Below are 12,844 nucleotides of genomic sequence, written 5' to 3'. Positions count from 1 at the left end.
TTTTTTCTTCACTTGAAGCACATTAAGGGGGATAAAACGGACATTTTTTATTTTGCCTTGACAATTGGTTTAAACTTTTCCTATCATCTACTTTATTTTCTGCTGTTATGCCCTTACTAAGTGTCACCTAACATACTACTATAATAGAGATCAGCATTTCTCCTGGCTTCATGCACTGCATTGGAATATGATGGCAGGAGGCAAAGGTATACACTACCAGCAAGAATTGAAAAGATTTGAGGCCTCGCATGGACACTGGAAAGATATCTAAATATTGGAAAGCCAACAGCCCGTGCTTTGATTTATCAAACACAGCTCATAGTTGCAGGGAGGTTTACATATAAAGGCCCAGTTATATTTTTTTTTGGAAGCTAGGTAAAGGATGTTTAGACCATAACAAACAGTTGCAAAGTGGTTGAAGTGTCCTGAAATATTTTATGATTCTTTATAACACTTGGCAAAGTGAACTGCAACAACACTGCAAACTTTTACTAAACTGTTCAGCAAACGCTCATGAATGTACTGTATGTCAATACCTTCTCTTCAACAATATTCCCTGGAACAGCAAGACACCCATCTGAACTTGGCCTTGTTGTCATACATTTAGGAGTTAAATCAATTTTCAATAAAGTTAAAAACTACAATCCACTAATTTTCAAATTGCTTTGCTTTTTACAGAAGCATTTGCCACCGTGCTTTAAATGGGGCTTTTGGTGGGAATTTTTAGGACCCCCGCATTGAGCTTTATTATGCCCCCCTAATCCAAGCCTATAAGATTATACTTTTTCAATTCCATACTTCCAGGGAGTATCCAATGGCCTTTGGTGTTTTTGGTTGAACTTATTGGACATGTCTTTTTTTCAGCCGGACTAGCAATGTAACTGTACCGTGCCATTTTGCATGCAATCTTCCCGTCAGATTTCACAAGCCATTATTCTTTTATATCTCTTTATAACCCTTTTAGTATCATTTTGTAATAACTCCTTATGAAGAGCTGTTCCTTGTTCACCTGTGCTTAGATTATTAGCATAAAACACCAGGCTGCTTTATTGCCCTTTCTCCTATGGCCATTGATCTTTTATGACTAACAGCTCTTGGTACAACATGTAATATAAAGTAGAGAACAGAAAGAATATTGAAATTGCATAATTAATTGATGGTGATGTGCAGGAGGTTTTAAAGGGTCTGTAATCTTTCTTACAATCACCAGTGGCATGGCATTGCCTGGCTGTCACATGTATCAGAAAGTAAACACCCCAAGGAACCTGCAAAATATTTCTGGAGTAGTTTCTTTGAAAAGCATAGCAACTGGTAAGCTCCAGGAAGATTATACTTAAGGAGGTAATCAAACCAACCCATATACTAGATCCAGAAACATTGATATATACAGTATCTACAGCTAAAACCAGAGTGTGGGTGGCAGAGGCCCAAAATACATTTATGTAAAAGGACAAGGTTGTCTGCTTTACCACTGGCTGTAGTTTTGGAAGTTAACAAAAACACAAACAGAGCTTGTTGCATGCTTGCATGGCATCCAAGCACAGATGCATGAAAAGCACTATACAACATGCATTCCTATTCCCAGTCACATACAGAGATGATTTTGCTGATCACTCAGCGTTTAATCTATTGTAGGGTTTATTTCCTTCTATATTATATTGTGTACTCTGGCGAATTATGTTTTGGCAGCATTATTATAACTGAGCTATAGAGCAGTTAATGCTTTTAATTGTAGGTGTTTTAGTAATAATAGGAGAACAGTAGAACAGTAAATATAGTATTTATTTTCAATAGACTGTACATAATTGGCATTCAGTTTCAATCTCTCCTGAGTAGTGATATCCAGAGTTTACAAGACACATTCTTTTTTCAATAAATTACATGTCACATACAACCTATCATTGTCTCAGCAACTACCTGTGAAAAAAAGTGTCAAACTACTTTTACTGGAGTTCTTCTTTACGGTAAATGGACACAATGACAATCAATTGAGGGAGAAAAAAAAAAAAAAACATTTTTCCCCTAAAGTGGGTTTATGGGTAAGCTGAGTATATGGAGCAGTAGCACCATCAGTTCATTGGTATTGCTAATACCATTGACAAAAAAAATCTCATTCTCACAGTAATATAATAAGCTGCTTGTTGTACACTTCAAAATGAAATGTATCTAAACACCAAAATGTAATATAATGTATTTTGCCAGCCCCATGCTGTATTTAAAGAGTAACAGTGTGGTCATGTTGGGACAGCAGGTATTTTAGGACTGAAAGAAAGGATGTTAGGACTACAGATCTCCTTCCCATATCCTGTGTTTCATAATAGGTTCTGTGGGGGTGTTCCGAGGTTCACAGAGAGAAATGCGGATAACAATAGAGCATAAACAGAAAGCATGTGGTGTAGGTTTCAGAAAGGCAACCATCAGTATATATGTGCGATAATTGGAAAAAAATGGACAAGTCTGTCTTTAGAGAAGGATGGAGGTGGCTATTCTTAACCTTTACAAAATGCTGGCTGCCAAACCTTGTTTTTTTTTTCAAATTGTATGTTTATTGAATTTGTTCCATTAAATACAGAGTAACAATAACAAAAAAAGGGAACCAACATAAGAGGAGATTAAAATGAGAAAAACAATTACAGCAAGGGTCAGAGCCGGTTTGTTGCCTGAATATGTTAGAGGGGGATTGTGGGTAAGAATCTCATGGTTCGCACATAGCTGTGAATTTTTCAATATGATCATGCAGCCTAGCTTTAAGATGGAATCTCAGGAGGAGAGGTCCCATTTCCAGGCGTTAAGCTGCTGTCTAAACATGGGTAGGCAATTTTTTGCCAAGCTTTGAGAGATTTATAAGGGGCAAGCCCAATAAATGTGTAACTATGTCTTTGGGTATCTGGACGTCAAAGTCATTGACTAGTTTTCAGTATGGGGCCATAGCTGGGCAAGTCCAAAACATGTAACACATCGTACCCCATTCAGTCTAACATCTCCAGCACAGGTCACTTGTGGTGGGGAATATGGTATGCAATCTGTCAGGAACGAGATACAAACCTTGGTTCTGTACATTGAGGAAATTACCTATAAACAAGTACATAGTTGAGGAATTCTGATTTTCCACATGTATATATTTGTTCCTGGCCTGGATCTCAGAATATAGTGGGAACAGATGGTCCACATAACAGCCAGGGAACTAGTATTTTAGAAGATGAACAGCAATGGCAGATTCCATATTTTATTTATGACAGATTTGCTTTAAAAAAATCTTGGTAAATCAAAAAGAATGCAACCAGGGCCATTGTTTGCATTTATGTATACTTTTAACACTTGCATTTACAGAGACACCTGTTGTGTGAGTATTATCCCTAACTAGTATCTCCTGAACTTTTATCAGTTGCTTAACAATTGTAGGGTCATGCTGCATTATTACATTGCAACATTTTTTTGGGAAATTCAAACCCCACAAGATCATTATTAATTTTATCCGGTATGTTCCTACAGTTTCCAATTCAGCTCCACAGCAAGGAACAAACTGAATGCATAACTGACTTTTGATTAATATAGTATATTTGAATGATGGAGCAAATATTGGAGGATTGGACTGCATCACATAAAAGCCTTGTATGATGTACAGGTTTAGGTTGTTGTGCTGATAAATGTAGTTTGGTATTAAAACAATTTGTGCCAACCACCAAAAGGTCATGCATACATTATACTTCTACAGCTTTACAATGTCTTTTCTGATTAATGACCGTCATTAAACAAATCATAAGGCTACAGGTTACAAAATGCCAAGTTCTTTTCCCATAGGTTTAGACCTACATGATGCAGACTTGAGTTTAAAAACCATGGTCAAACACTAGACACCCTGGAGGGGTAACAGGCTGTCACAGCTAGGCTTTTCATGCATTCCTAAATGCCTGACATTTGCAGGTGGTTGCAAGAGCCTTGAAAATAATTTTTTTCATATTTAAAATTGAAACCTCTTAAAAATGCCTGCACAAGTGTTTCACACATTTGCATGCAGCATCAATTTACGTCTATGGAGGTGGCAAACTGTCCATGGATGCTGCGTGGTGTGTCCCAAAGGGCCATGCAATGCTGCCACCACCAGTTACCCACCATATAAAGGATCATTTGGTCCAACCATTTGTTGCAAGCCATTTAAGCAGTAAAAAGGCTTGCAAAAACAGATAATCAGCCCATGCCTAAATCTTACTCTAGACAGGTTTTGTGAGCAAATCATCAGTAAGCACAAAATATCCAAACATAAATATTGATTCTCTTTACTACATACATAGGAGTATCACAGGATACAGTTTAGTGCCTTATTGTCTTGTTTGTCATTCAGTACTTGCTCCTACCCCCCACCATACTACAGGATCACACAATACATCATCAGCATTTCAAAGGCTCAGTTCAAATAGGCGTTGTTAAACCATGGCTTGTAAACACTGGTCTAAAAAGATGGTTTGTAAGCATTTACAAATCACCAGATAACTTTCTTCAAGCCTTTTAAACGGTTCAGCCTGTGAGTGTTGAATTCAGATCTTAGTGGCAGTACTATCTTTAAACAAGCATTCCGCAAGTTTCAAGCAGTGTTTGCCAAATGCTCATTTAGCCAGCACTCCCTCCAAGACCTGTAAAGAACACTCCCAGACTGGAACTAAACTATGCCCTCCAGGCTTCATGAAAACTGTTCAATGCTTTTTAAACGTTTGGTAAATGTTTGCAGAAAATGATGCGCTTCTGACAAGCGTTCAAAAATGCTGAGGAGCAAACAGGTTTTTTTAAGATAGAAAACAGCGAGCATAAAAGAAGAATCCATCAAACATCATGTTTTATTAATATGGAGTCTGTGAAAGTGAAATCTGGTACAAAATTGATTTTTTGTTTGCAGATCATCACTGTTCCTTGCACTAAAGAATAGGTCTGGATATGTGAATGATGCTACCTGTGTGCTTCCATTCACCAGATGTTATAGGGGCATGCTGGGAAAGTTAGATTATCAGATAGATAGATGGCTGCAGGTTTTTAAGCTCTTGAGTACAATTTAGCTTGATTTACTTAAAGAACACAGGCTGTTCACTTAGCAAAGTGTATTATAACTGTGAAAAGAGAATTTATATTTAGCTTAGTATATTATGTAAAGTTTTGCTGACTTCAACAATCCCAATTGCATGCAAAGTACAAATAAAAACAAGCAACAAATACACTGCTTGATAACACAACACAAATCTTTTTTCATAAATACAAAAAATTTAAAAAATACAAAAACAAAACAAATAATAGATTCATTGAACATTGTCTATAGCATTGTTCTCCTTGGGAGTCCTAATGAGCAGTTTGTGCTTATCAGGTCATATTAATTGATACCAATGATCTTTTTGGTCATCTGTATGGGTGACTCAATTGCCAGCAAAGTAAGAGGTATTCCTCCTACTGCCCACCACACTAATACACTGTGAGCTGTGGATATATCACATCTATATAATATAGCGGGGGTTCCCTGAATACCTGAACGTTTCTTCAAGGGGTTTCCCCATGTTAAAACAGTTTGGTCTAGGTTAATTAGTATCAGCCCAACATGGTCCTACCCATGATAACCAACTTGGTTTTGTGAGTGAATTAAAGAGGACATTGGATTAGTTTTTACTGACAACAGATTTACACTGGTGTGTTTTCATTTGCTAACATAGTCATGGATCACTCATTTTAAGACTCAATATAATGGATTAGGCCAATATTAGCAATACTGAATTAATTTAGTTTGCCAACTAAATAACACTTTTTTGCTTTATAGTAATCTGAAAAATCAACATCCGGAACTCCCAAAAATATGTGTGTTCCTCTGCAATACGAATATTTAAACATCACAGGATGAATAAAACAGAACACCGACCCTCTAGCAGAATTTATTTCAGGATGAACGCAAAATATTTAACCCAAAATAAAAATGACACCCCCCTACTAAAGCATAGTTTGCCCAACACATCTACCAAAGTAAATTACATCCAGATTTGCATTCAGGCCAGACTTCCATGCTGCACGTAAAGATGCTGAAAAAGTGTCATTTTCTTAAAAGGAACCTGAATGCACTAATATAATGTAAATATATTACAAACCTACATTGTAGCTCACCATAAATGGTCATGTATGACTTTTGGCAAATTAGGATGCATTGGAAGCAAGTTACATTTCAATGGTCCATTGTGACATAACGCACATTAACACACACAAAGGTAAAAGGGCTTTCAGTGATTTTCCCATAATCAAGGTTCCTAGTGCACTTAGTAACTAAGGTATAGCAATAGAGTCCAGCACACAAGCAAACTGACAATGCAGTTTAAGAATAAATCACACACATGCACCTATTTTAAAAGAAACCTGCACAGAAAGACCACAATGTACAGCGGTAATACACCCACGCAAAAAAGAAAAATGTAAAGGGTCATTAATCAATGTCTCTTGACAGCACAACCCTGCAATAAGTCTACCCATTCAGACGATCCCCTTGGTTCCCAAAGACAGAGGTTTTCTAGAATAGATCTGGCACCATTTCACCGGCCCAATTTTGCTATAAAGTCTTTGATGAATCCCCATAGTATTCACAGTTCGTGCAAACATTAAAAGAGGACAAGTGGATCTGGGAAGCAATCTGTATTTCACATCAGTCTTAATTAGGCAATTAGTTCTCTTAACCCATGTAGTCCACACAGGAAAAAAAGCATGGTTACATTTTTGTGACCTACTTTATAGGCAAAATGCTTTACATATATATGCATTCGTTTTAAAAGTGAATAGGATTTCTTAGGAAATAGTCATGTAAATATTTTTTGTAAGGGACAGTGGTGAGAATGGCAGCACAGCAAACAAAAAAAGGAAGGTATAATTTCACAATCTTGGCAGGTAAAGTCCTGGGATCCCTTCTTTATTAACAACAAAGTGTAGGGACCAGGGTTCAGCAGAGTGACATCATTGGTGGCAAAAAAAAAAAAAAATAATCACCAAAACAAAAATTTTGAACAACCTGCTTAGGTGCAATTTGCAGGTAAGTGGGTAGAAAAATATTTTTTTCGCTTCCGTATGGGTTTGTTGGGGTATGCTTATTACCGTAGTTTATCTTATTTAATGTTTTTTTGTGTTTGATCATTTTGTCTACTATTGAATTACATTTTGACTATATTAATACATTTAAAAAAAACTTTGGGCCATTCTGTGGCACAAAACATGATAGTTTAAAAGGTGCTTCCATAACCCCCAGAAACCATTTAAAGATATTGCACCCATAGCATCTTTTTTTCTTCATCTTCATTTTGTCTTTCCTGATGACTCCAATGCATTTTTCCAAAATCTTCCAATTTTTTGCCAAAACAAAAACTCTGAATTTTGCGCATCCCTACTATATCTAGAATAAGGTACGCCTTGGCTACTAAAATCTCCATAGCGTACGCTGCTGGGGAAGTTCCCACTTGCTCAGGTCTATCCTTTGATGCACACAGGTCAAGCCAATTACCTTTATTCACACAACCCACACATGATCATAAACAGCCATGAGCCATTCAAGTCAGGACATTACTACACTGCCAAATTGCACATTTAAAACAGATGCTCACCAGGATGTCAAAAGGCAAGAAGACATGCACAGTACCTTTCATCCAGTCCACTACTTGACTCGGGGACCATTTACTCACAGGTTCCATTATCAATGCCATATTAAACTTTGCCAGGGTTTGAATAGCCACCAAAGGGATGTATGAACAACCAAAGCCTTGTCAGCCTCCCAGCCTCCCCAGCAGCACAAGAACAAGCTTTGTCTTTTAGCAGGCAGTTCTCAGCTTGGGTGGATGTCAGCAATGCTGGGATGTTGCTGTCCAGTGGTGCTCAGTACATGCTTGTATAAGCAGCATCAGTTGTCATACTGCTGTACAGAGCATGCCTCTCTACACTGTGCACAATGCTGCTACACACCAGTCACTCCAAGCAAGCAAGCAAGCAACCCTTTCTCTCTTCACTCTTCTCCCACCTAACATCCCCTCCCTTCCCTACATGACATCATCCCTCCACCCCCAGCCACAAACACCAAAGATTCCACCACCAACTATTCTATTTCTTTTCTTTTGACAGTAGCTCTTCTGTATGAATGCTACATGGTCAGTGCCTGATCTACACACAGTGTAGCAAAGCTGCACAATAAAACTCTTTTGTTTGCACATTTCAGATTTAGGGATTCAAACAAAGAGCAATGAGCAGAAACCATCACATATCATCTCTGATCATTTTTAAACTGATTGAAAGTAACATTTGTTTGGTCTTTGTTGTATATTATTATTGCATATTTGCAGAATATTTACTAATATCTCAGATTATAATTATTGAATCATAAACTTGTACTGTGTTTGCCGCAGATCTTGCCTTTTGAATATTCTAGCTGCCTTGCTGTTATTCCGATCCAGAGGCTTCATTACTTATTGACTCTCTGATCCAGAACAAGAATGCAGATTGGCAGTTCTTTTACAGCAGGGTTGCCCACACTTTTTGGCTTGCGAGCTACTTTTAAAATTACCAAGTCAGAATGATCTACCAACAATAAAAATGTGGACTTAAAAACTCCAGTGCACGGTAGAGTTTGTTTTGAAAGGCAGGGCTCCGCAATCTACTTTCGTTGCCTTTGCAATTTACCGAGAGATTGCGATCCACCTGTTGGGCACCCCTGACCTAGGCAGTTGCGGGAATATTTATGGAGGTCTGATTAATATACAAGCACCATAAATATAGGGGCAGCTGTTTATTGCCACTTAGGCAATCTAAGTGCATAATATTTAAGATTGAGGTTAGAAGTTCTGACATTCCTCTGACTTCACTGGCTAAGTGCCTTTTCCAGATCATAGACTAATTAACTAACACATCAACTAGCATTTTCTGTATGTGTTTTTTTAATCTGAAAGGGTATCATATTGGGTTCTGTAGAGAAAGTGTGCTGGCATTTTCGTTCTACATAGACAGGACAAATGCAAATGGTTATGGGACCCTTTAGGATGATCTAAACTAGGCTGTACAGAATTACCTATTTCTTATCTTCTGCCAAATGATTAGTGTCACCTGACACTGATACAAACCCATCTGGGTTTTTGGACCAGTGTAGACCAATGATCAGGAGTGGAGCAGAGTGCAGGGGGTATACTGTAGGTTCTTTTTATACAAAGAGAGAAATGCAGCCAAAGAATGCTGTGACTTGGTATATTAATGTAATTTTGTTATTTATAGTATAGTGACCAGTGGAGTAAGCTAGGACTTGTAGTTCAACAGAATGAGATACCAGAGTGAATATTTCTTGATGTATTTCTAAACTGTGTTTCAGGTTTGTGTGCATGTTGTGGATGTAGATATGTTGATACTCTAGTTACTTCCTCAGTAAATCTCATTCCAGAGCTCTATTTCATTAAGGCACTGTGATGTATACCAGCTGGGAGCAGCTTAGCCCTACGTACGCATGTGGCAAGCAAATTTTTAAGTTAAGGTGAAAAGTGTACCATATTATAATAATAAATAAATCAAGTTCCAACTGTCATCTCTGCAGTCCAGGGCTGAAAATGGAATGTGTATTCACATTGGTTGTCATTGAGAACAAAACATTAGGAAATTCTATTGGGTATACTTATCTTGTTATATTTTGATTTCAGCTGATCTCTCCATCAAAACATACAGATTTTAGTGCTAAAGCTATGTTCAGTATTTTTGAACGCTGCTAGAAATTAAACCAATCACTAGCACTATTTTTGTGCTTTGGGGGTAATGAGTAGACTAAATCTTTAAAAAGTCACAGTGACAATGTCTCCAGATCATCACTGCTCCCACCCAAGTTTTTATACTTACCAAGCAATATTTCTTAGGTGCTTTCACACTTCAGCATACCCACATGGGAAAACTCTGAGACTGTATGAGCTGGTGCTGGAGAATAGGTATGGGGATGACACTTTGGGATCCCAAACTGCATTACTTCCTAGTAAATGGCCACTCAGGTCCAACAAATGTCACATAGCAGAGTTTACATGTTCCAACATAACTAGAAGCTTCTTTACGGTTCCTGAGGGAATTAGGGAGGGTAGTTTGGTAGATACACCTGTCATCTGCACTGAGGTTCTCTTGTAATGGCACCATAACACATCTTACCAACACAACTGCAATGCAATGCACTACAACATAATGTACACACCACAGTGCACTGCAGTTTGGCACAACAGTGTGACTTCATTCTAATAACGTATATTATACGTATAAAATTGATCTTGATTTAGGCTATACAGGTTTCTAATGGAGACTACCATTTAACACCTCAGAAAGGCCATGCAGCCATCACTGTGTGTAACCACATGCATGTAATATGGAAGCTGGGGTAAGCAGCATTGAGATGTAATACAAGATTAAAAAAAGTATTTTGTAAACAAAAATGGGATCCTGTTCATACTTTTACAGCAACAGAATGCCAATACGTGAAGCATTGCTTCACCAATGGTGATAACTTGATCAGACTTTTTACAAGTGATTAAATGGCATCATGCTTATTTATTCGGCCTAAACATAAAAATAAGATCATGCCTATGGCAGTGCTTTGCTTCCATACAGGCTGGAGTGGGGAGGATGCCGTAACTGTTGCAGTTGGGGTCCCCAAGAAGAAAGCTACCTGGAGGAGGATTGTACCTGAAATACAAAGACCTTTTCCTAGTATAATTACAATATATACAGCTATTGTCTGATGTGTTTGAACTGCAAATTGTGAAAAAAATGCTTGATTTAGATGTGACCCTCTTATTGACCTGTGGATACAAATGTGTCCCCTGGACCCTTTAAACTGGGCACCACTGTTCTATATAAGGGACTCCATGCTTACATTTTGTAGTGCATGCTGACGTTATCAGGCTGTTTGCTGTGTTGATGGTCATTGGAGCATGCCTTTAGGGTGTCTTTATAAGGCTCAATATGGTACTGAATATATTTCCAAACCTGCTTTATACCTTTGGGTATATTGCTTGGTTGTCAGCATATTTTGATGCATGATTTTCAACTTTTAACTTTCTGATTTGTCCCTATTCTTTTTCTAAACACTGCCATGTGTTAAATATAGAACATTGTGGTTTGGGTAGGAGGAATGGACTTGCAATGTGCCTGAAGGCTAATTTAGGCTATATGAAGTCACAGTGCCTGAAGAATTGTCAGTTTGGGTAGGTTGCTATAGCTTGGTAAGAATATGGGCACAAGTAGGAAAGGAATATATTGGTATTTACTCTTAATTATTTTTATTGAGTTATTTAATGATATAAAATTGTGTGCGTGTATATATACATGAAAAAAATAAACTTTTGTGTCTGATATGAAGAAAAATATTTTTTTGTTTACCAGATACCTAATTAACACTGTTCTGGATACTGAAGGCTATGTGTAGGATAAAACCATTCTCAGGTACACAACACATGTAGGAACCCACTGTTGGGTGAAAAGGCGATGGTATGGGAGAACACAAAAAAGGTTTCATCAATTTGAGATGATCTGAGCCCTGTATCATGGTGTGTTATCCCGCTGAAAGTGTCCATCAGAAGTTGGGTACACTGCAGTCATAAAGGAATGGATTTGGTCAGCAACAATAGTAGGGTGGGCTGTACCATGTAAATGATGCTAAGTTGGTACTAAAGGCCCCAAAGCATTATAAGAAAATATTCCCCACACCAATACACCACCACCGATAGCCTTAACTAGTAACACAAGGAAGGATAAATCTATGCTTTTATGTTGTTGACACCAAAATCTGACTTGAAATGTTTCAGGAGAAATCAAGCAGATCTGGCAACATTATTCCAATCTTCTTTTGTTCAATTTCAATGAGCCCACATGAATTGCAGCCTCGAGTGTGTATTTTTAGATGACAGGAATGACATGCAGTGTGGTCTTCTGCTACTGTAGTCCATCTGCTTTAGGTTTGACATGCTGTACATTCAGAGATGCTCTTCTGCATACCTCTTGTAATGAGTGGTTATTTAAGTTACTGTTGACTTTCTAACAAAACAGTCTAAACTGTCTGGTTATTCATCTCTGATGTCTGGAACCAACAATGCATTTTCTCCCTGAAAACTGCAAATAATTCTCTTTTTTGGACCATTACCTGTAAATTCTGGAGATGGTTATTTGGAAAATGCCAGCAGATAAGCAGTTTCTGAAACTTTCAGACCAACTCGCCTGGCACCAAGAACAATTCTACATTCAAAGGCAGCTAAATACCCTTTCTTCCCCATTCTGATGCTCAGTTTGAACTTCAGCAGGTCATCTTGTCAATGTCTGCATGCCTCAACGCATTGATATGCAGCTACTTAACTGGCTGATTTGATATTTGCATTGACAAGCAGTTTAAATGGTCTACCTAATATAACCCAGTATATATTTACTGTAAGTAACCCCTGCTATAATTACTTCACTGTGGCAAAACAGAATTTCACAGACCTCTACCCACAAAACCCCCTTCACCCCCCAATCCCTTACCCATCTTCAACCAAGTCCCAACCAAAACACACGCCAATATTTTGTTGGTTAAATGGCCTGTAGGCCAATTATAACAACAATAATAACAATTATTATAATACTGTTCACAGCTCGGGAATGATGCATCCCCTCCATTTTGTGCAGACCACAAACATATTTCTGCAACAAAATGTTTTCTAAACCATGGAGACTCAACACCATAAAAGGATACCCAATTCCATAGACATTTTGAACCAATCAACACACCCCCTCCAGGACCTCAACTGCTCAACGCAGCCTCTCTAACCCCACAACCCTTACTACAAACCAATAAATACAACCA

General features: G+C 37.9%; 1 protein-coding gene across 1 annotated transcript in view; it reads right to left on the bottom strand.

Moving 5' to 3' along the window:
- Positions 1 to 7,973, bottom strand: part of CNKSR2 (connector enhancer of kinase suppressor of Ras 2) — a 157,514-nt gene extending 149,541 nt beyond the window's left edge. Inside the window, 1 exon segment of the mRNA XM_072428264.1 lies at positions 7,643 to 7,973. Coding sequence (XP_072284365.1) covers positions 7,643 to 7,706 — 64 coding nt within the window. The 5' untranslated portion in view covers positions 7,707 to 7,973.
- Positions 7,974 to 12,844: the final 4,871 nt, after the last annotated feature.

This window comes from Pyxicephalus adspersus, chromosome 1 (assembly GCF_032062135.1).
Source record: "Pyxicephalus adspersus chromosome 1, UCB_Pads_2.0, whole genome shotgun sequence".
Taxonomy (NCBI): Eukaryota; Metazoa; Chordata; class Amphibia; order Anura; family Pyxicephalidae; genus Pyxicephalus; species Pyxicephalus adspersus.
Note: the sequence above shows the minus strand (reverse complement) of the source record. Positions and strands in the feature narration are given on the sequence as shown.